The sequence below is a fragment of the Piliocolobus tephrosceles genome, chromosome 20 (genome assembly GCF_002776525.5).
Source record: "Piliocolobus tephrosceles isolate RC106 chromosome 20, ASM277652v3, whole genome shotgun sequence".
NCBI classification, from domain to species: domain Eukaryota; kingdom Metazoa; phylum Chordata; class Mammalia; order Primates; family Cercopithecidae; genus Piliocolobus; species Piliocolobus tephrosceles.
In genome coordinates, this window is record NC_045453.1 from 40,770,221 (window position 1) to 40,795,773 (window position 25,553).

The 25,553-nt window shown below is 36.0% G+C and overlaps 1 protein-coding gene across 2 annotated transcripts in view; it reads right to left on the reverse strand.

Annotated features, from left to right (window-relative positions):
* XRN2 (5'-3' exoribonuclease 2) overlaps window positions 1-25,553 on the reverse strand; it is an 89,013-nt gene that overhangs the window by 34,562 nt on the left and 28,898 nt on the right. For both annotated transcript variants that reach the window (XM_023191881.3, XM_023191882.3), the window contains 16 exons: window positions 24,946-25,018; window positions 24,760-24,810; window positions 24,138-24,295; window positions 22,971-23,045; window positions 22,753-22,886; window positions 22,589-22,646; window positions 22,398-22,505; window positions 17,513-17,557; window positions 15,755-15,886; window positions 12,321-12,439; window positions 10,014-10,149; window positions 8,344-8,451; window positions 8,159-8,248; window positions 7,122-7,194; window positions 1,740-1,823; window positions 445-542 (listed from right to left, as the gene is read on the reverse strand). In XM_023191881.3, coding sequence (XP_023047649.2) covers window positions 445-542; window positions 1,740-1,823; window positions 7,122-7,194; window positions 8,159-8,248; window positions 8,344-8,451; window positions 10,014-10,149; window positions 12,321-12,439; window positions 15,755-15,886; window positions 17,513-17,557; window positions 22,398-22,505; window positions 22,589-22,646; window positions 22,753-22,886; window positions 22,971-23,045; window positions 24,138-24,295; window positions 24,760-24,810; window positions 24,946-25,018 — 1,542 coding nt within the window. The remainder of the gene's footprint in view (window positions 1-444; window positions 543-1,739; window positions 1,824-7,121; window positions 7,195-8,158; window positions 8,249-8,343; window positions 8,452-10,013; window positions 10,150-12,320; window positions 12,440-15,754; window positions 15,887-17,512; window positions 17,558-22,397; window positions 22,506-22,588; window positions 22,647-22,752; window positions 22,887-22,970; window positions 23,046-24,137; window positions 24,296-24,759; window positions 24,811-24,945; window positions 25,019-25,553) is intronic.

The following is a 25,553-nucleotide window of genomic DNA, read 5'->3' on the forward strand; positions in this document are numbered from 1 at the left end:
ACAAATAGAGTATTATTCAGCCATAAAAATGTATGAAATTCTGATACATGCTACAATATCAATGAACCTTGAAAACATTATGCTAAATGAAATAAGCCAGACACAAAACCAATACAAAATACTGTATCATTTCACTTATATGAAGTATCAAGAACACAGGTATCAAATTCACAGAGGTAGAAAGTAGAAGTTACTAGAGAATGAGAAGGGCAGAATGAGGATATATTATTTAATATTATTTAATATTATTTAAAAGGTACAGAAATTATATTTGGGAAGATGAAAAAGTTCTGAAAAAGTGTTGATGGTTATACAACACTGTAAATATACTTAATGCCACAGAATTATCACCACTTAAAAATCGTTACAATGGTAAATTTTATGTTATGCGTATTTTACAATTTTAAAAAGTGCATTTCTAATTAACCAAATTGCGTAACATACCTCTGTGGAACCTGTCTGGTACAGCTCTAAAATGAAGTCATGGAGTGGGTGATGTTTCCCCACAAATAAGACATCACCTCCAAGGCTGTTTCTTCTGGCTAGGGGAAAAGAAAAGAATAAGACCTACACATAAAAAACTGCAAGACCAATTTTTATGAGCATAAAACAAGGGAAAGCATCTAAATGTTAAGAACTTAATTATAAAATTTATGAAAAATAATTTTAAAGTGATAAGTTAGACAACAGTAAGTTCTAGTATTTGATAGTACTGTGAGGAAGTTAGTAATTTATTACATATTTCAAAATAGAAGAAAAAAACTGTAATGTTCCCAGCACAAAGAAAAGATAAATGTGAGGTTATGGATATCCCAATTACCCTATTTTGATCAGCACATATTGTATATAGGTATCAAAATACCACATGGACCCCAAAAATATGTAACTTATTACATATCAATTAAAAATCAATTTTTTAATTATAGTGATAATCTAAATGTGTGATGTGCCTCTACGAGAAAAACAATATTTTAACAAAAAAGTTTCAAAAAGATCAATAATTATCATTTAAAAAACCCACTGAAATATATATAAATACACTGCAAGATAAAGGACAATGTTTTCTTATTTATAATAAACTCAATTTCTTAGTATAATACATAATCATTCCCTGAGGAAACATAAACAGTGTCATCTGATGAAAAGATTGTTCTAAAAGACAATCCTTTTGATACAGAAATTGTTTCTAGAGGCTTATTATAATGGTATTAAATTTTTCAATAGAGCCCAGCTTTGCAATTTCTGAAGATGAATACTTTTTATTGTCAGTATTAATTACAAAATACCTCCTTTTATGTCATATTTCAAGTTAGCACTCTAAGAGTACATGCTTTTGTTTCACCCTAACCTTTTAAACAAAGTAGTTATTATTTGGGGGAAGGAGGAGTAGGGGAGAAGGCAGATGGAGAAAATGAGTAATACCTTCCCAACAGGCAAAAGATACTTTCGTGCGTGCATATCGTATAAGAATCAAAATGCCAAAGGATATTGTTGAAGTATTGCTTTTTTAAAAATTTAACAAATACTTGTAAGTTAAAACATTTTATTTAACTACTACTCAACTTACAGATAATGAATTAAGAAGCAAAGTCAACGTCTGTAATAAGAAAATAAAATCAATGATTTATGCCCCCCTTTATGGGAAATTTGACAAATGGGGGAAGGAAGGTCTAATTTTATACAGAAATATAAAGTGTATATTACACAGATCAATGTTAACTAAGAAGTATAATTCTTACTCTCTTCTGGAGTGAGGTCTGGGTATACCTCTTCTAGGGCAGCTCGTAGCCTTCGCTCATCCACGAATGGCAAGAGGGCAACACCTGGGAAAACAAGTGCAAATGAACCACCCCTGCTACCAGGATCACCCAAATTCCAATTTATCATTGGTCGAAATCAACCTTTCTAGTAGAGTTTCCTTGCTGATACAAAAACATTTTGGAATTGAACTCTTACTGTCTCATTAAGCCAAAACTCAGATGCTAATATTTTCCATGTAGTGGCAGAAGAAAAAATTCTACGTATTTTCTATTCTTTAATGGCTTATGTGGAAAATCATGTTTTCTGAATCTTAACTCCATGGTGATAAAAATTTTAAATAAATGAACAAATGGCTACCTAGATACCAGTATATGTTCTCACTTTAGTTACTAAGATGCCCCTAAGCAAGCCAGTTACTCTCCCTAGGGCTTAAGCATGTCCTTTCATCTTTCTAGTACTTGGTTTCATCTTTTGTAAAATGAGAGCATTTCAACTAAAATACTTAATTCTGTTCAACCAGAATTCAAGGATCTCCTCCTGCTCTAAAATTCCATAGTATTCTTTTTACATTTTAAAGCCTACTAATTATATACAAAAAAATTTTAAAGACTTGCTTAAATAACTTGGGGGCAGGGGATAGAACAGAGGCTATTCATTTGAGGCTTAAAATGATCCTCTGGAGTATGCTGAAATTAAGGGCACTTATTTGGACCCAGATGCATAATTTTTGAAGAAATACATCACTAATACAATGCTATAAGAAAAATATACAAAGTTATTGAAGCATATGTATTTTCTGCTATACACAGTATAGGTAGTATTTTGGCTAAATAAAAATTTTAAGATACATAGCAAAGACAAATGCTAAATAGTGTTAAATAATTCTGAAACTACTGCTACTCAAAACCACTGTTATTTGTGACTATTCCCTTTAAAATTACGAGAAATGAAAAGGTTTCCAAGTCTTAATTATTTAGCTACTGCATTTTCAAAGTTAGGAAACATGTTCGATTTTACTACCTAGTAAGATATATTTTTTTAATTTTTAAGATAAGGTCTCACTCTGTCACCCAGGCTGGAGTGCAGTGGCATGATCATTTCTCATTGCAGTCTCAAACTCACAGCCTCAGTCTCAGACTCGCAGCCTCAAGCAATCCTCCCACTTCAGCCTCCTGAGTAGCTGGGACTACAGGCACATGCCACCACCACATCCAGCTAATTTTTAAAATTTTTGTAGAGATGAGGTCTCCTTGTGTTACCCAGGCTAGTCTCAAATTCCTCGTTTCAAGCAATCCTTCCAACTTGGCCTCCCAAAGTCCTCAGATTACAGGCGTGAGCCACTGCACCTGATCTTTTTTTTTTTTTTAAGTTAAAAAGAAACTAAGTTCTAGTATGAATTTTGAATGGCCTAAAAGAGTGATTTCAAGGATCTTAATATCTAACATGTGAGTCAGGTTATTCAATTACTGGTAAACACATGAAGAAAACCTAGGAAATTGCTAAAATATTATTTAGTCATACACTTAAGAGAAATATATCAAGGGGAAACTACAGCATCATGTAGCTTGTTTCCTACCCACTACATTTAAGATATATATATGTCCTACCCAGTACATATACATATATAAAACCATGCTATATATTTATATATATATATATTATACATATATATAATAAGACTTTTCTACAGTATCAATTCCAGAAGCTAAATCCAATCAGTTAACAATGTGAAGTGCTACTCAACAGCAAGGAAGTTACTAAGCAATAAATTAGCCCTACTGGCCAGCATAGAAAGGAATGCCTTATATCCAGATATGACAGAGCTGGAGTGAGCTGATAGTAAACATGAGAATAGCAGCTACTGTTTTTGAACACTTCTTATGTTACATGCATTATCTCACTGAATTCTTTCAATACCCAGAGGGAGCCCAAGTAGTGGTAATAATTTAGGTATTACACAGTCACTTCAAACATGAGCTCAGTATCAGACTTTCTGAGTTCAGGTCTTAACTCTGCCACTGTGTGACTTGATGGACTTACTTAAATTTTCTATTCATATATAAAATATACAGCAATCAAAACTACTATGCTATATATCTATATAGTACTAGGCAAATGGACCAAAATGATATTGCCTTTAAATAACGTATGTTGGGCCCAGTGCGGTGGCTCACACCTGTAATCCCAACACCACTTTGGGAGGCCAGGGCAGGCGGATTACCTGAGGTCAGGAGTTCAGGACTAGCCTGGTCAACACGGCAAAACCCCACCTCTACAAAAAATACAAAAAAATGAGCCGGGTGTGATGGCACACACCTGTAATCCCAGCTACTCAGGAGGCTGAGGCAGGAGAATTGCTTGGACCTGCGAGACAGAGGTTACAGTGAGCCAAGATCACGTCACTGCACTCCAGTCTGGGCGACAGAGTGAGACTCTGTCTTTAAAAAAAAAAATTACATATAATGTTGATAAGCACAAGTTTAAAAATATTGAAGTATCCAGATATATTTTATCTTCTATTAAGATGTACTCATCCAGGTAAGAGTTTAAGTATTATCATTACTTTCACTAAGTAAGTTTTAAAAACATGTATGAGGAAGAAACTATATTTCCCAACAGTACTAAATTTTACCTCAAGAAAAGTGTGTTCTCGCTACTGAGCTAAGTAAAAATATTTATATAAAACATTGTATAAAATACAAAAATATTTGAGGTCAAAATTTAAACCCATCCTAAAATTCATGTGAAATCTCAAGGGACCTTGAATAAGAATAAAGTTGGAGGCCGGGCGCGGTGGCTCACGCCTGTAATCCCAACACTTTGGGAGGCCGAGACGGGCAGATCACGAGGTCAGGAGATCGAGACCATCCTGGCTAACCCGGTGAAACCCCGTCTCTACTAAAAAATACAAAAAAAGCTAGGTAGGCGTGGTGGTGGGCGCCTGTAGTCCCAGCTACTCAGCTACTCGGGAGGCTGAGGTAGGAGAATGGCATAAACCCGGGAGGCGGAGCTTGCAGTGAGCTGAGATCCGGCCACTGCACTCCAGCCTGGGGGACAGAGCGAGACTCCGTCTCAAAAAAAAAGATTAAAGTTGGAAAACACAATTTCTGACTTCAAAACTCACTACGAAGCTATAGTAATTATAACAGTATAGCATTGGCATAAGAACACATAGCTCAATGGACTAGAATAGAAAGCCCAGAAATAAACCTTTACATATATGGTCAATTAATTTTCAACAAGAGTGCCAACTTATTCAATGGGGGAAAGAATGGTCTTTTCAACAAGTGGTGCCAGGAAAACTGGATATGCACACGCAAAAGAATGAAGCTGGACCATTACCTTACACCATATACAAAAATTAACTCAAAATGGATCACAGACTTAAATGTAAGAGCTAAAACTGTATAACTTTTAGAAGTAAACATAGGAAGAAAGATTCATGATGTCGGATTTGGTAAAGATTTCTTGGATATGACACCAAAAGCACAGGAAGCAACAAAAAAGATAAATTTGATTTCATCAAAATTTAAAACTTGTGTGCATCAAAGGACATCATCGCAGGGTGAAAAGATAATCCACAGAATGAGAGAAAATATATGCAAATCATATATTCAATAAAAGATTAATGTCTAGAATATATTAAAAAACTTCTATAATGCAAAAAACAAAATCAATCCCAATTCAAAATTGGGCAAAGGACCTGAAAAGACATTTTTCCAAAGATTTAGAAATGGCCAAAAAGCAAACAAAATGATGTTCAGTATCACTCATCATTAGGGAATGCATATCGCCACCACAGTGAAATACCATTCACACCCATTAGCATGGTTATTACTAATGAAAACAAAATAACAAATGTTGGAGAGGATGTGAAGAAATCTAAACTCTTGTACATTACCTTACTTTTCCCCTAGAGTTAAGTTATATTGAAAATATCCCATCAGTGAAAGAAATAATACATACCACAATGACAGAGTTGACAAGTCACCTGCATGTTTATATACTTAATTATCTACTTAATAAACCCAATGATTTAATAATTTACTTATTTAACACACACAAACATATATTTGCTTCTTAATTAATTTACTTAGTACTTTTACATCTCTCACTGTCCTATGCATCTTCTCTCTCTGCTTTAATTAAGACATTCTCCACAAAGCATCTTGAAAAACCCGAATCTCCAATCCATTTAACATGGAATAATACATCATCATGAAGCACACAACACTTATATAACCCCAATGGGTGCATTTCCATGATCATTCTACTGAAGTGATATGATACTTCCACTACTACATAAATCAAGCCAACTCCAAAGCCTCATGATTTTTCAATTAGTAAATTATATTATTTATTCCCCTTTGTCTCAAGACTCCCTCTGTAAGCCATTTCATTGGCCATTCCAACCACAGGGAATAAGAAAAAAAAGAAAATATGATTTTACCAAATGTGTTTATTACCCTAGGAAAATGTTTGGTGGAAGAAAGGGTTAAATAATTTGCTGCAGGATGGCTTTAGTGTGAAACAACAGCTGGTTTACAGTGTAAGAGATATTTCTTTATTGTATTTTACATTCAATCATCATCACATATTGGTTGAGTGGTAAACAGCACCTTAAAGTCAGTACTAATTTTATATAGCCATTCCTACAAAATCTGTTAATGGAATGAAAAAGTAGCAGGAAAAGTAATGATCAACATCAAGTATTTAAACTAAATAAAAGTTTCTGGCATATTTTTCAAAAGTTTCCATGGAGTATACGTAAATCTCCACATGGACACTCCTGTGTTTCTGTATTTCTCAGCAACCTCAAAAGGTGATAATGAGCTACTGACCACTGAATGTAACAAGCCCCATTAATTAATCACAAAGGAACCAAAAGATGTAATTATCAACCTATTTCAACCCAATTTACTGCTTCTAAGAATGTTATAATTAAATTTGCTATTAATCATTGCTAATCCCAAGTTGGATGGAGAAATATCAATATTTCACATATAACTCTTAAAATATTTACCTTTTAAAGTATGTATGTATGTATGTATGTATGTATGTATGTATGTATTTATTTATGAGACAGGGCCTCACTCTGTCCCCCAGGCTGGAATGTGGTGGTGCAGTCATGGCTGCCTGTAACCCAGACCTCCTAGACTCAAGCAATCCTCCCACCTCAGCCTCCCAAGTAGATGGGACTACAGGTGCAAGCCACCACGCCAGGCTAATTTTTGTATTTTTTGTAAAGATGAGATTTCACCACGTTGCCCAGGCTAAAATATTTATCTTTTACAGAATTCTTTCATTTCAAAAATTATGTTTGCTCATAGTTTTACCAGAAAAGAACATCTAAATTTTACCTTGCCATGCATATTTCTTCCCATTCAAATCAATAGCAAAATCTTCAGGATAGAAGTCAATTATACTAGAATCCTGTATCAGGGAGAAAAGTAAAGAATCAAAACAGAAGTCACACATCTCTGTTATGAAGAATTTGATATGACTTTCATTCAAGTTATAAGGTCTGATGAGAAAATAAAGTGCATTCCTTTTAAAAAATGTTAGGAGATATTAGGTCATTAATCCCTAGTAAAACAAAATGAACAACGTCATTTTAAAAGATGAAAAGAAAAAGCATTATTGTAGAAGAATTTTAGAATTGACAACTATGGGCCTCAGGCAGGCAGAAAGTAAAGTGTTTACATACTCTAACACTTCCTACTTCCTGGCTCGGTCTCACTCTTTCTAGCTAGCATACAAAACAAGTTCACAGGTGATTTTGGGTAAGGCAGTCTCCTCATCTCTGGTGGCTACCATATATGGCTGGAACAAAGAAAATTAAAGATTTACAGGTAGCTAGAGAACAAAATGACTGTTATAAAAATTTCTCCCCAGCCAGGCGCAGTGGCTCACACCTGTAATTCCAGCACTTTGGGAGGCCGAGGTGGGCAGATCATGAAGTCAGGAGATCGAGACCATACTGGCTAATACAGTGAAACCCCATCTCTACTAAAAATATAAAAAATTAGTCAGGCATGGTGGCAGGCGCCTGTAGTCCCAGCTACTCAGGAGGCTGAGGCAGGAAAATAGTGTGACTCTGGGAGGCGGAACTTTGCAGTGAACCAAGATAGTGCCACTGCACTCCAGCCTGGGCAACACAGCAAGACTCCATCTGGAAAAACAAAACAAACAAACAAAAAATTTCTCCTCAAAACAAACCGATCTACCGTGTAGGGCCAAAGAAAGCAGGAAATATATGTGTGTTTGGAGTAAAAAACATACTTTCTTTCTGTACTTCACTGTTTTAACTATCAGCTGCAAAAGCAATTGTAACTAATAGTAATAAAATGTATGACAAAAATCCTGTCACCCACACATTCAAAATACTGAGACTCACAGGATCACTCATGAGCTTCCGCCATGATGGAGGTAGAAAATTACCACTTGCAGCTGGAAAAACTCCCATAAGTTGTTCCAGTGGTTTAAACTGCAAACAAACAAAAAAAAAAATGTTAAAAGACCCAAGATTATTACCTAATCCAAAATTCTATAAATTTTATGACTTTAAGTAACTAAGCTTACCGGTTTTGTACCCTTCTCAAAATCAGATGGCATGTCTGCAATGCCTTCAAAGTCTGAAGCAAATGGTGCATAATGAAATGGATAATACCACTTCCAGGAAGCACAGCCCTAGAATCATTAAAAAGTAACAACAAAATAAAAAACCTATGTTAATGATGAACACAATTAAAAAAACAAAAATTAGACTGTTAACCTATAATACTCTATTCATAAAACACATGACTTTTGGTATATATTCCAAATACTGATCTTTTCCATGACTCCTAAAAATTGTTTAAGTTTAAAGTTTCTAATTCATATCAACGGCTCTGACTTTAAAAATACTACAAAGCATCTTTGAAAAATCAGTAGTTACTGCCAAACTTCATATTCACAAACACAATTTGGTGAAAATTTCTATCCTTAAAATACATTTGGTGACATTTCTTTCCATCTCTAGAGCTGTCATCATCAAGTAAAACCAAAAGCAGTCACAGCTGACATTTACTGAGCATGTAAGGTGGTAGGAGACATTATTGGAACAGCGGTTGAGAGTAAAATAGCCATGAGTTTCATTTTAAAATTCACCATTATATTTTCACCTGACAAGTTTCTTTTGACTACAAAAACATGTGAGTAAACACACCAACAAGAAAACAAAAGCAAGTTATACTCATAGGAAAGATATCTGTGTTTTGACAGTGTCTAGTGAATTTAAATCTTGACAGTAGGAGTAAAACACGCAAACAGAATACTTAATAGTCAATACTCAGTGCACTGTGTTACTGTCTACTTGTCAACAAACTTCATCTATTCCCAGGTCACACCAAATTTAACTTGGTTTGCTCTCTAAGTACAAAACCAGATATTAACTATCAGTGTTACAATCCTCAATATGTCTACCTAATCTCTCACCAATTATCAAAACGTAGGATACAGGTTATTCCAATTAGAATGTGCTTCATGTATCATCACTATATTATGAAAAGGGTAGCATTCAAATTCCTTTAGAATTCTTACTGTTATTTTCCAGGCTTTGTCCTCTGTTCAGTCATTTAGTGACTGTCAATTCATTACTCAGTTATTTTTATACTCCAATTTAAAAAGCACTAACCTTTCATCATCTTAAAGACAAAGTGCAGTCAACCACATTCTTGATGCTGAAAATACTTTTAACAAAAATTAGCTTTGTTTCTATATTAATACCTAAGAAGCTTCCAAGTCTTCACAAATAAGTATTTACAATTATGGACTTCTGAATAGTGAGCTTTAAAAAATGAGCCTGGGTTTGTTTTCAGGATCCAGCTCAATAATACTATTAGTACAGAAATTACCTGGCTGGGCGTAGTGGCTCATGCCTGTAACCCCAGTACTTTACAAGGCCGAGGCAGGCGGATCACGAGGTCAGGAGTTGGAGACCAGCCTGACCAACATGGTGAAACCCCGTCTCTACTAAATATACAAAAATTAGCCGGGCGTGGTGGTGCGCTCTGTAATCCCAGCTACTCATTAGGCTGAGGCAGGAGAATCGCTTGAACCCGGGAGGCGGAGGTTGCAGTGAGCCAAGATCACGCCATTGCACTCCAGCCTGGGCGACAGAGCAAGACTCCGTCTCAAAAAAAAAAAAAAAGAAATTACTATTTTTCTTAAATGATTAACTACAAATTCAGAGGAAAATATTCTTTTTGTACCTGGTAATAATATCTAAGAACCCAGCAAAGTCCTTCAACGTACGACTGCACAACTTTCCGACGGAATTTCTCATCAGCTGCATCCACATCAAATTTGTTCTTGTAGTACCGCTGCTTCCAGCCAGCTTCCCATAACCTAAAACCAGGCACAGCTCATGTATGCTGAATTAACACACCTTCAGTAACAGGCTGTCTACCAATTTATACCCCAAATCAATTTATATTTAATATCCAGGGGAAATGTGAAAGAGTTAAACAGTCATGCTAACACAGATTCATTTAATTATTTCTAAAAAGTCTAATTTCATAGGATTTATTATCAACTTAAAGACAGTTAAACATACCCCAATCACTGATTCTGGTAAGACCATTATAAAACCACATTTTCAAAATGTTATTGAAAAAGATATAGAACACATGTTTGCTCAAATTTTACTACTACTTTACATGTTTCTTTGTACAATTCTAAAGCTACATGTTAAGATTCAAATATTGAAGATATTTTATATAGTTCAAGTTCCTTAGTTTGTTAAAATATATTTAAACCATACAAAGAAAGTCAACTAAATTACTTAAGACTCACACAGGTAACTTTTTTAAATGTAAAAAATAAATTTATAAAAGAATAATCTAGACATTAGGCAGAAATTATATGTATACCTACTCTCTCTATCCTTGCTTGGGCCTTATCCCTCTTTCAGCTAAGAGCTGTTGATGGCTTAAGGAAAGGAGATAGAGATATATATAGAGAGACATACACATTCTATATCTCTATATATCTATGTATACATACACACACACAAACATGTATGTTATGGTAAAATCTAGAAGCAGGTCAATGAAGCCACTAAATTATCATTCATCACTGAAAATACAATGTGACCAACCACATTTTCACCCAATGTATTATTTTTTTTAAGAATCCATTTCTTATTCTCTAAGATTTAACATTTAAGGAACATGAAGAAGCCAAAGAACACTTTTAAAAATATCAGAACAGACCAAGAACATCAAGATGATTCTCCATTTAGGCCTCTTTTCCACGTGGCAGATTTCATATATTAATTGCAGTCATGTTTCAGAATATACCATATCAGTTTTAATCTACCCCTCCCACAACACAAAAGATTCATAGAATAACAATTAGAAATATCCCCTATCCATAAGGTGGATTATCACTATTTTACAGAAAATATTAATGAAAAAATGCTAAAAGCCCCAAGCATTTCTTGGTAGAGGCATTTTCACCCTTAATTATCCTCTAGGATTAAACAATAAAATACGAAACAAATCAAGTTACCTATTAAACTAGTATTGATCATGATGGCTACATAGTAAACAAAACCAAAGACATGCTGTAAGAGGAAAATCCAAAGTACAGAAAGTAGAGGATAGAAACTAAAGATATACAGAGTAAGTAAATGTTCAATCACAAGTAGACATGGATCTGAAATCAAAGGATGTTAGAAAAATGGAGAACCACACATGACCCTTGCAAAGTTTCTAATCATAAACACAAATCACACACTTTCCATGTCCTGCAAAAGAAGCATGAGCTGTAGGTGACTACCGTCTTGTTTACCTTTGAAATAGATCGTTTTCCTAAATTCTTAATGAGCTACAATTATTGAGATTGTTGGCCTTTTGCACTTGGAGCCCACGGTTCAAATCTGGATTTAATTACATGAGAGGTTGTTAATCTTATTATATAATGATCTCAAACTTCAGGATGAATTAAAGAATCAGCTTCCTATTTTAAATTTGACGTATACAGTTAAAGGGAAACTCCTCTCATGAAATATAATTGTGCATATGCAAGTTTGTGGTTTTTAAAAAACATACATATTGATCTCTTAACAGAATGATTTCTGCATATTTCATTTTGAGGAAGAACTCTTTCAATTGAGAAGACTAAGACAACCTATATTAAGTGTCTAAGTATAACTGAACTTTCTAGGTTAAGCAGCTTGAAAATTTAATAAGTCTCCAAACAGCAACATTCAGATCACATAGTCACAGCTAAACACCTCATGTCTAGCCGATCTTGTGCCTGGTCTCAGAGGGAAAAGTGGATTGGAGGACGAAAGCCTGCACGCATACTAATCTAGACACTTAGGTTTAACAGCTATAGCTTACACATCTCACTGGAATTTACTGACTATTCTAACCCTCCACATTAATTACTGATGGATAAAAAGATCACAGGCAAGCATCTGAAGGCACTGCTGCTCTAAGCTAAATAGCATTAATTAGACTGCATCTATTTCAGCAATTTGCTAACAAAGTGCTACCAAAAAATGGCTTCACCTGACATTATCCTCTGGCTCAGGTTCACTGTCACTGTCTTCTGCTTTTCGCTTAATTCCTCCTATTGGAGACGGGGAGCCATCAGATGTGAAACTCGTATTAGGAGATATTGAAGGACTCTGCAGATAATGATGACATTACAGAAGAAGGATTTCATTATTCATTTTACATAAGAAGGTACATCCAACCATCACTACTTACCGTGTTTCAAGTAACATTTTTAAAGCTACTACGTAGAGATGGTAAATATATTTAGAAAGTACAGACACTGATCTTGCTCCATTTCACTTCCCCTCAAAAGAAGTAATGTAATACCCAAACTTCCCATGCTCAAACTGAAAAGAATTAACACTATTAGGGCCACAAAAAAAAAAAAAAAAATGTTTCTGAAGCAAAAAAAAAAAAAGTTTTAATTTTATAGATTTTTAAAAATTATAGTACTTGAATTTTATTTTCCCTTGGTGGTTCACACTCACTTGTGACAATCAATTGTAACAATTCCTGTTAGGAATTCACAATCATTTGCCACCTACCAAATGGCAAAGCTATGAGGGGAAAAAACATACATATATTTTATATATATGTATAGTTCTATGTTACATATAAAATGTATTACATATCTAGCATATAATATAAAATAAAATAGATGTAATAATATATAAAATAGTCAATGCTGGTGAGAATGCAGTTAAATGTTTACTTAAGTCTTCAACCTAGTACAACCACTCTGAAAAGCAAGTTTAATGAGACTGTGTTAGAAAACTTAAATTACTTTATATGTTCTGTTTTAAAAGTCAATCTATAAATACAAATCTATTAGTCATCCTAGAAAAATGCAGATTTTATTAGTATTTCAAAGACTTAGCTGTCACTTTAAATTCAGTATTATCTTCCCATTGTACCTAACTCAATTAACATAATAGTTTAATTTTAATTAACATATTTTAATATAACCCCAACATATTTTAATATTTAATCTAAAAATTAAAAGAAAATCTTCTGCAACTTTAGTTACTCAGGCTAAAGGACCACATCACCAAAAACATAAGGGGCAGAAACATTTCCACAGTCAAGTTTTTCTTCTGTTACTCACAGTGTATTAGCTATTTCAAGTAAATTGAATTTTTTTAAAACTGAAAGCACAGAAGGCCATTTAAATGATTTAACAATTACAGTATCCACAGCACAAACACAGTTCATACCACGGGTCAAGAAAAGTTAACAAAATACGAAATCATATTTCACACAGAACTTAGAGCACTTCTCTTTTAAAAACATATAATGTCAATGTTATTAATGAAAAGGTACAGACAATACTGTCAAAAAAAAAAAACCCCAATAAAAATAAATACAGGAAGGCACTGTTGTACTTGGAAAACAAGGCAGGTATTACCGTATTTTAGTTATACATATCTGAGTCTGAAATACCAAATTCAACCTTTACTGGCTGTGTGGCCTTGAACAATTTATTACTTAACCTCTGTGGGCCTCATCTTAAAATAGGGATGATAATGTTCTGTTTCCTTACAAGTTATTGCAAGGATTAAATGCATCAATACATGTGAAAGATAACTGGCATGCTGCCTACCTGGTACATGGTGGTTAATCATTCAGTAAGTAATCACCATTGTTTTTTCAACACTACACTAATCCATTTCGATTAAATTATGAGAGCGACATTCCCATTAATTGTCTACAGAGAAGTTGTGTAAAACGCAAACTTTAACAAAATTAATTATTGACTAACAAGACGTAAACTCTACCTTTAGAAAACAAAAATATAATATACTTTCTAGAAAAAAAATGCGGTTCACCATTTAATGCTAAATCTCCACTGCTCTGCCTCTACCAACAAAAATATTCCTTTCTCAACATAACCAGATTCATATAAATTCAAATTTCTTCTTAAGCTGTTTTTTAATCAAATAGATATAATGAAACCACACTGAAGAATGCTAAATATAAAACCACATATATAAGGAAATGGAAGCTATTTAATAAAACACTAAGAATGTTAATCATCAGTAGACAAGTACTAGAGACTACAACCCAACAGCTCAGAAAAATAAAACAACAGAAATCTGTTACTTAAATGGCTCCCTTTAAATAAACTGGTAATTTGGCTTCAAAATTTCCTTAAATTTAGAACATTCTAGGTGAAAATCCCACTCTGCAAAGATTCGAATTCCATACCTCCTCTATATAGAAATAATTGTGGCAAGGGGAGTTAATTAAGACAGAATCAAAGAAGCAACCTCATCACCCATCTCCCCATTACTAGTCCCGTGGCAGATGTTATCAATCTACAGTCTGGTCCTGCGGAGTAATCCTACGAGCCTGAAGATAACACTGGAATCCTTCTTGAAGCAACCACAGCTGGCAAATTTTAAACCTGCCTGCCTCCCAAGATCAAAAAAGAAAAAGTACTCTAACCCCAACAGGACATATGACAACACCAGTCACTCTCAGTTCTGCTCTGCAGGTATGGTAGTCATTAAAATCTTGAATGATGGGCATCAGCTATTTCCGTTCCATATGACCATCAATAGGATAACTAACAGAATAACAAAAATTAAATATCCAAGCTTATTCAATTTCCTTGGATATATCATAGCAAAAGTGTATGTTCCTTCCTCTACTGTTAGATCAGGGTCTGTTCCCTCAGCCCTGCTGCTGTCCCACTGGGTATTCTGAGAACTCATGCTTTATTTCCACTACAATAGGAAGGTGGTGGACACAGTACAGCCTTGCAGGATAGGTTGATTTGCTTCCGGAGTTTGGATTTCCAAGTTCAAATATGGAAGAATACAAGGCAAATAAATGCATGCAGTTGCTGAGTTCACAAACAGGGAGCAACCAGAGTTTGAATAGTAAGGGCTACCTTAAGATATTTATTCAGATCTATTTCATGCTGAATTGGAGAGCCAGAGTTTACACCTAAGGAATACTATTTCGCAAAATGCTCACAACTGCCCACTGAAGGAAAGGGGAAATAAGGGAATAAAATCCATCCTCCTCCTCTTGCCCCAGCTTTGAGACATATGGCTGTCCCTTGACAAGCTTCTAGCACCATTCACCACCCTATTCTTTGGAGAAGGGGGAAGTAGTGTGTGGTTCATCTGCATTACAAAAACACTGTAGCCACTTGGCTTATTTTTGAGACAGGGTCTCACTCTGTCACCCAAACTGGAATTAGCTATCTCTTTATATTCGCATGTTATCAACAATCCTACATGCTTTTCTTTCACATCATTTGGATATTTTCATATTGATAAAGATGGACTTAACAGAACTAAAAATATCTCAAGGCAAAGCAATTAAGAAAAATTATAAAACAAAACTCCAGGCTGTGATAAATTTCACACACACATCCCCCTACAAGAGGCATGTGATATTCACCCCTCTTAAATGCCACATAAAAGTGAGCCACTTACAGAGTTATTCTGCATCCTCATTTCATAGGCTGCTTGTCTCGGATTACTGGCTACTTGAGAACCTGGTGAATTTCTTGAACCCAAGGCATGAGGAGTTAATATTCCACTAGGAGTGAAAGCTGGCTGATCTCTCTAACATAAATGGAAATGAATGTAGAAATTAAAATTAAATCACAACATAGATGACACAAAGAAGGCAATGGAATAAAGTCCAAACTGTAAGCACTTTACAAAACCCACTAAAAGACCAAATGATCTTCGTCTTAATTACAAGGTTGTCTACACTTTGATTTGATGGTAACTTATACCTTCCAAACAATAGTGTATAATACTTAATAACTCTGCCCTAAAGTACATATAATACGTTGTCCTGAAACATAGAGAAAATCTTTCAAGTCTCATTATGCTAATCCACTGCTTTTTACAATTACAGAAAACATTCAAGACACAATTTCAGGCAAATAAAAACAATATAATTTAGGTTAAAAAAAAAGTTGAGTTTGAGTTATACTTAGGAAATACAACTTTTTAAATTTATTTATTTATTTTTGAGGCAGAGTCTCACTCTGTTGCGCAGCCGGGAGTGCAGTGATGCGATCTCAGCTCACTGTAACCTCTGCCTCCCAAATTCAAGCGATCCTCTCACCTCAGCCTCCCGAGTAGCTGGGATTACAGGTGCACATCACCACACCCAGCTAATTTTTGTAGAAATACAACTTTTATTTACCCTTCACCTTGCTAGAATTTAACTCTTTATTTCCAATTAATTAGATACAATTATAGCTAACATAGGTGATAATCTTGGCTGACTGATAAAAGATACCGACTAAAATAATAATATGTAAGTAGAAATCAAACAAGCCCCTCCCAATCTAAATGATTTTGAACCCACTGCAACAATAAATAACTCTACTTTTCTCCCTTCTTGTTTCCTGAAATTGCTTAATTCTAACAAAACGTAGTAAAAATCAGTCCTTAAACTCCACACGCTTGAAAATCTAGTAGGGAAGATAAGAAAACAAGAACTAAAGAAGTTAAATGTCTATAAAGCATTATGCAATTAGGTAAGAAAACATGTATCAGAGGTAGGAAGCACCAGAGTTAATAGAAAGGATTGCTCAATCTGTACTATGACCATAACCAAGAAGGGAGGCCTTGTAGAAAAGGGAAGATGTCAGTGAGCTGCAAAGTCAGAAATCCATTCAGATGTTATGAATGAACACAACACCCTTAGCAGGGACATAGTGTATTTAGAAGACAACAGGGGATATGCTGGACAGCTGGAATTCAACGAGATGACAGTGTGCTCTGAACACCAAACTAAGATAGAATTGGATTCTGAGGGGATTAAGGAGTCAGTGGTGCTTTTAGAGCAGAGAAACAAGTTTAGAGTGTTATGTTCTAGAAAGATTAATCGGACAAAGATGTAGAAACAAGAGTATAGTAACTTTCAAGGGGATACAAAAGACTGACCATTTTTACTTAAAAAACAATACTTGATTGCTGTAAACCATTCAAATAGCTAAATGCCACCCACCTCTCACCTCCCAAGTGTATCCCTTCAGACACCAGAGCCTAGAGGACCTTCTTTAAAATCGACACCAGTGTTCTTTCTACAGGTAAAAAGGCAATTGGGTGGACACTTACGTCCCTGACCAAGTCTTACTGGACAAAGAATAAAGCTACTGTAATGAACATCTTCCTCATAAACTGTAAAATTACGCTATTGCCAATCTCATGAAATCAATTAAAACTCACCTTCATTCTCTTTCTTTTTTCTTTCTGTCGTCTTCTAAAACTGTCCTAAAAGTATAAAATCCACATATTCTGTCAAATAATTACACAAAAATGTCAGAGTTAAGCATTACCAGGAATGATTTGGGAGACAACTTAAGTTTTAAAGGACGACACCAGAAATCTAGGTATATGATTAAACCAGGCAACAAGACTATATGTTCAAAACGCTGCTTATCAGAACTTAACAATAGAAGACTGAATTTAGATACAATTTAATTGTTCTTGGTAATTCTGTTCAGAAAGCTTCTGAATCATTTCAGGAAAATGCAAAGCCATTATAAAGACCCTTGGTTTTATCCTGGAGCAAACAGGCTGTCAATATGGAGAAGACACAAGTAAGTTTAAAAAGAAAAAAAAAAAAAAAAACTCAACAATTCTTAAGGTTTAGTTGAATGTAGTTAATAACTAAGGTATCCATTTTTTAAAAAATCAGCAAGACAATTTAATTAGACTCTGTTACCTAAAAAGGGCTCTTACTCTGTAGCATGCATGGCACAATAGAGAAAAGAGAGAAGTGGGACTCTATGCAAACATTATCCCCCACACTGGCCAGATTCCATCAATCCAACGAAAAAAAGGAAAGAAATTCAGATGTATGCACAGCTTACTACTCTGGGCCAATTTAATTCACAGGCGAGGGTCTAGCCCATGATGATTCTTTCCCCCTACTCATTTCCAAATTGCAGCCATGGTTTAAACTGGACAGAATGTTGTGTTCATCTTGTTCCCTGCTAACCCTGGGTCATTCGTGGGCCTCCCATGCCCATGCCCAAGTTTCCCTGAGTATCAAGGAACTGAAATGACAGCTAGGGTGGCCACAGCTGCTGTTGTAGCCTGAAACAGGGGTCAGCGGATGCTATACTGACGGTCATCCTAGTAGGTACACTTCCAAGTCAGCCCTATCAACTGCAATATAAGGCCTTAAGGAAATTGGAAATTGGTGCTTTCTGCCAGGCAAAAAGCTGAATGCTGGATACTTAAGTCTCCTGCTCTGAACTGGAGCCCAGGAGATCAACTACCCTAAAATCTCCTCTGATGTAGAAACCACTAATTTATTTAATCAAGCTTCTGTCCCATCTTCAATGAAACTTCTCATGTGTAGGTCACCAATGACCTGCAGACTATGAAATACGTTAGTGAAACTTCAGTCCTTATCTGACCAGGATTCTTTCCTCCTTGGATCACAGTCTTCACTTGGCTTCCAGGAAGCTACACTCACCTGATCTCCTTCCCTCTTGCTATGTCTTACCTCCTCAACTCCCCAACTTCTTAACCCATTTATGCCGGAGGCTGCAAGTTTTTTGTGTGAAAAATCAGACCTTGGGGATGACCTTGAGCAGTAGGTTATAAATAACTCCCACAAGCTTATCATTCCAATAATGTAATACTGGGCACAAATGGGTTAATGTTGGTGCTCCCCTAGGCCAAGTACCTCCACTTCTCTCCTCCCATGGGAGTCATCACCTGGTCTCATGGCTTTAAACACCATCTACATGCTGATGGCTCCCCAACCAGGGCCTCTTTATACTTAGCATCTCCATTTGGCTATCTCAAACTTCACATGTCTGAAATAGAATCCCCACCCCACCTTTGCACCTCCCAGTTTTTTCATGAGGGTTGCTCAAAACATCTTTCAGTCTTTTGTCACCTTTCCTTCTCTTACACTCTATATGGAATCCATTTGCCAATCCCACTGGTTCTACCTTCAAAATATGTTCATAATCCAACTGCCTCTGATCATCTCCACTGCTACTATCCAGGCTCCCTTAGATTACTGTAAAAAAGGTTCCTCACTGGGCTGGGCTCACCGCTTTGACCTTTCCCTCCACACAGTGCTTTCAACATGGCAGCTAGAGTGATCCTTTTATAGTATGTGTCAAATCTTGTCACTTTTCTACTCAAAACCTTACACTGATGCACAATGAAGTTAAAAGTCCTATGATGACCTGTTGGGTCCTACCAGACTGGGCGCTCCATCTCCTTTCTGACTTCATCTCCTACTGCTCTTCCTTTGCCTCCTCTGCTCCTTCCACAGTGGCTGCTTGGTGTTCTGTGAAATCCTGAGTATGCTCCCGCCCCAGGGCCTTGGCACTGGTGATTCCCTCTGTCTGTAAAGTACTTCCTGCAAACATCTGCACGGTGTGCTCTCTCACATCCTTTACATCTTTAATCAAGGTCAGCTGTCAGTGAGGCCTTCTCTTGCCACCTTTTCTAGAACTGTAATGCCCAACCTCTCCCTTCCCAGATGCTTCCTCACCTGCTTTAGTTTTCTTTGTGGCACTTATTCTCTAACATTTAATGAGGTTTACTTAGTTACTGTGTTTATCTTCCAGCTTACCCAAGAGAATGTAAACTCCATGAGGGCAGGGATTTCTGTCTGCTTTTTTGTTTTTTGCTGTATCACTAGCAATCAGAACACTGTCTGGCACATGGTAAATACTTAAGTATTTGCTTAATAAATGAACAACATTTCCAAGATAAAAGGCAAACATCAAAGTTCATATAATAAAAAGCAACACATTTCTTGCCTAAATGCTCAACTTTAATAAGCAATTTTTTTTTCCTTTGGAGACAAGAGTATCGCTCTGTTGCCCTGGCTGGAGTGCAGTGGCATGATCCCGGCTCACCGCAGCCTCCATCTCCTGGGTTCAAGCAATTCTCCTGCCTCAGCCTCCCAAGCAGCTGGGATTACAGACGCCTACCACCACGCCCATTTGAAATTTTTGTATTTTTAGTAGAGATGGGGTTTCACCAAGTTGGCCAGGCTGGTCTCAAACACCTAACTCCAGGTGATCTGCCCTTCTCAGCCTCTCAAAGTGCTAGGATTAGAGGCATGAGCCACCATGCTTAGCCAATAACTAATATTAATTTATTCCTTTTCTACCATTTGTTCTGCTGGTCTGTTAAATGCCTATCTCTAAGGGTGGTAGTTACACACAAACAGAAGACCACCTGGGTGGACCTCATGGATCTCTCCCTTTTTTGTGCTATGAACTCCTTTGGAAATCTGTCAAATGCCAGGGACACACTTCCCGGAAAAATACATACATCTGGAAACTTTCCTACTGCATTTTTGAGGGTTTCCCCTGGTGTCCAATCATGCTGAAGGACATTTCATGACTTCAGGGACACCAACAAAGATCCAAAGCTTTAAAATGCCCTCTCCTCCAGGTCAGCTGAAAAATAGTATTAATTAAATCTGTAACACTATGGTATCTACCAAATCCCATACTTCCTCCTCTAATGCCAACTTATGGTGCAGAGTCTGCTAATGAGAAAGTAGAAGGCTAATGTAACTTGAGGTTTTTAAACCAAGTGGTACAAAGCATGTAGCAGCAGATCAAGGGATGCCACTCTAATTGTTGAAAAAGTAGTTAAAAATGTCTGTTCCAGTTGTCATCTGATCATCCCGACAAAGCTAGTTCTGTAATTTGAATTCTATATGCAAAAAAACTCTTGACATCACATAAAAACATTACCAAGTACTGAAGGCTTTTGGAAAGAATGCTTACAGTCAACTCACTATGTTACATAAAATGATGCCCAAAGTTCTAAAAATAAGAGATCACTAGCTATAGTATACAAAGTTGATGAAAACAAAAAATAAGATTCAATGACACATTTTAATGTGTTGGGAGATCGTGAAGCAATGTAGCAGTAATGTATGTTGTTATCTGCTTAAAATAGCCATGTGACTTTTATAAAACCGGTTTCTGAAAGGATTTCCTTACTGTTTCTAAGAAGCTATTATCTGCTTATTTTGACCACTGCTGGTCTCCCTTGCTACACCCTGCAATCACCCTCCAACCACTTTGCCTCCAGGTTGCTGCCCCTCCAATCCTATCAGCTCACCAGGGGCTCCCAAACCCTGTCCACAGACAAAGTGCCTGTCCATCTCACTGTGACCCCTCGAGCATGACTTCTCATCTCTTCAGGAATTTCCTTCTACCTCTCTAGAACTGGCTCCTCTTTCTCCTTAAATGTCCATAGTTCCCTAGACTTCTGTTAAGGGTACTTTTACTCCACACAAGCTCCCAGGGTCACACTCATAGTTTCAAGTACCTTCCATTAGTTAATGGCTCTCAAATCTCTTTTCAAGACTTCTGCCCTGAGCTTTACACACATTTAACAACTGCTTAATGGACTTTTCTCCTCTGAGGTGTCCTATAGCCCGTCTCATTAAACATCTCCAAAATGAAACTCAATTTCTACTTTGTCCCTACCCCAACCCATTCCACCCCTAGTGCTTGCTATTTTAGTAAATGGCACCAGCAAATTCCTAACTGCCCAAGCCAGAACCTGGACTTTTCATGTAAGCACTCATCCATAATAAGCAATCAATTTTCAAATGCTTTGTTACTTTATTTCCTTCTTGTGTTTCAATTTCTTACTTAAGAGATGCAGCTCTCCACAGATCCTACATTCTCCCAACCCTCTGCCCTGGCTGATACAATCCAACCCACACTCCCTACACTATCAATTCTTCTTGACCTGTCTTCCTGCCTTCAAAACATGACAGTCACTAGTTCGATCCCAGTAGTCTTCCAGCCTTGGTACCAGCATTTCAAATCCTATTGATTAGAAATGTGTTTGGATTTATATTCAGATTATGAAGACAGAAAAAAACATTACAATGCAACTCAAACAGGATACAATACACAGTTTTACAGAGGAAGCAGCACAACCTTTATAAAATAATCAAAGCACTGACCACTGACGATTACATTAGTCTGGACACACCATAATGATATCAAAACACACTCAAAGAGATTAAAAGTAATCACAGGATCATCATAGCCTATTAGAGACAGGAGCAATTTTAGCTACTGCAATAGAAACACTTTACCTCATCATCCTTTCTCTTTTTAAAAATGCTATCCTCAACTTCACCAACTGCTAACATGATCATCTGTACTCTTTGCAGATTGACATAACCACTTTCTGTAAGGTAACCCTGTAAGTGATAAAATATATGTAAAATGATCTTCTTATAAAAGCAAATACTTCTGTTTTGAAATCATTCAAGAATGAACTTACCCCAGTTTTGTGTACCACATTTTTGTATATGTTAACCAAACGGTCAATTGCATTTTCCCTGTCAGCAAGAGACAAACATTATACATTAGGACCATTATGCTTTAGGCACAGTAAAGTCAAGAAGCCTAAAACAGTAGTTTGAAAAGCTACACAAATGCACATACCTAATCTCTAACGACGGCAAATGAGGGAGGAAGTCATTTCCCACAAAGAAGCACATGAAAACCCAGTCATCAATGCTCCTCTCAACATCAAATGTGAATGGTAGGCTGGCCATGGTGAGTTCTCTTTCCAAATACTGCAACCAAAAAGGAATGCTGCCATTACAGCTATCAAAGGCACCCTGCTTTGAGTGCTGATTTCAATGATTATTGCTACATACCTCACGAAGAACATTAAGCCGAAGGAAGATAAACTCTCCTTCTGCACAAGGAAGACTATCGGCAAGTTCATCATGCTGCAAGAACAGGAATGAAGATGAAACAAGTCTACTCTACGTCCAGTAATTTTTTCCAACCAAGCAAATTTTAAGGCTTTTTCTAACACAAAAAATTTTAATATCACAAGTATTAAATTTTTAAAAGCTCACCAATCCATTTTAAAATAAAAATTACCCATAAAATCAACCACATCTAGACCAGGGGTCAGCAAACATTTTTTGCAAAAGGCCAGACAGTAAATTATTTTGGCTATTGGGAGACATATATGATCTCTGTTGAATAGTCTTTCATGTTTTATTTTGTTTTTAACAAGACTTTAAAAATGTAAAAAACACAGCTCACAGGGCCAAACCTGGAGGACTGAAGTTTGCCAACTGATGAGCTATACCCAACCAACCATTACCCCTTCCTTGTGAACAAATGTGCATAGACAACATGTATACTGTCTTTATTGTATTACATATCTGAAATAATACACTATATTAATCTCTTTTTTCACTTAATGATGTCTTTGAAAGAGGCACCATCGTCTTTTTCCCCCCCCCCATAAAGTATATGACTCAAGAGGCACCGTATTATTGAAAGAGAAGCCCCTTTAAAGGGGACTGCACATAACCAAGTGAACCTAAAATACATAAAAAGTGGGAGTAACTTAAAAGTCTCAAGAAGTTGTAGTTCCTTTTAAGAGTATTTCAAACAAATAACTTCCACAAACAAATTACAAGCTATGGGCATTATTATCTATGAGAACTAAGCCTCGTGTGGATATAGGCGATGTCAGAAAAAGTGCTAAGTAGAAAGGATGAATGTGTGCATGTTTTTGAATGCAGGTTTATTTTAAAGTACTTTAAAAGATACATCTCTATCGAGACTCCGTCTCAAAAGGAAAAAAAAGAAAGAAAAAACATCTCTGTGAAGGGTAACAGAACAAGCACATAAAAAACTAATCAACCACAATCTTCTCTTCATTTAAAAAACAAGGTAACTCAAATATTTAATGCTATTTAATTGTATATTTTAAAATGGTTGAAATATTTATGTCATATACACTTTACTACAATAGATTTTTTTTTTTTTTAATGAGGCAACTACCATCTCAAAGTTCTTACCTTTCCCTTCTTTTCTCTTGGCAAACCTTCACAATCTTTGACCTCATGTCCAAACTGATTACAAAGACCACATGGTTTGGGCTTGTTTGGTTTGAATTCTTCTCTAATAATGGTAAAGTTGGGTTCATGTGTGGCAAGGCCAAGCATAATGAGATCAGCTATCAATCGACAATGAGAAAAACACTGAACAGTGAGTATTCTGAGAGGATTCTTACCATTAACTACTATGAGATGCCAACACAAAGAAAAGTCCAAATGAACACCCAAATGAGCAGCAAAGCCCCAAACCCTGACACTTCCTGGCAGTTCCCAGTTAACAGGAAGTCCTCCAGATATGTGGACCTACAACATAGACTGCCACTAAGGATTAAACACTTGGGAAATTTTCCATTTTAAAGGTATGGGGAGTTAAAAGGTTGAAAAATGTAAAAAAGAAGAAAAGAAATAAAAGATCATTGATCACAGATTAAACAGCAACTCAATACTAGTTCCTTGTCGAACATAAAATAACCAAGGCATTTTGGAACTTCCAGGTAACCATGAATAATCCATTACTGCACACCAACCCATAGACTTGCTATGGTTTAATCCAAGAGAAGCAAATCCCAAAGAAGAAACCTACCATCTGCTCCACATAAACAATGATGAGTATTTGGGTCATGGTTAGGCTGGGCTAAACAAGAGAGAAACAAATATTTATATTAATATATTATATTCCACAAGAATATCACTTCATACCAAATATTTTCTATTCAATGGCTTTTTAAAAATAGAACATACAATCAAATATTGGTTAAGTAAGCTTTACCTCTTTGCCTTCTAATGTAATCCATGATTTTATGTTCTCCTTCACCAGGAGCACTAGCATCAGATAAAATAACCTATAAAAAAATTAACACTTTCAGCTTATCCCCAATTTTCTATAGGCACAAATATCAAATGAATTATATGTCTCAAGAAAAACTGAGAAAAGTGTTACAGGAAAATTTTCTGAATAAGGTGGCTAGGTGGGTGGGGGTATGTGAAACACCAAAACTATTTCATTGAAAATTTTCTGAATAAAGTAGTGTCTGTGTGTATGTGTAACACCAAAACTACTTCACTGAAAATTTTCTGAGTAAAGTAGGGTGTGTGTGTGTGTGTGTGTGTGACACCAAAACTACTTCACTGATTAACTTACTACATGGAATGGAAAGGAATGAAATGTCTGGGTCAGACCTAGCCATCAGACAAATTTATCATTCACAAGTTCCTATTTTCACTGCCATGCAAGAATATAGTGCTGGACCATATATGCCCCAAGAATAATCAATAACAGATATCTATTAAATATAATTTACCATTTTTCATTATTAGGGAAGCCAGCTTATGAACCTAAAATTACAAACAAGTTCATTTAAATATTATTTAAATATT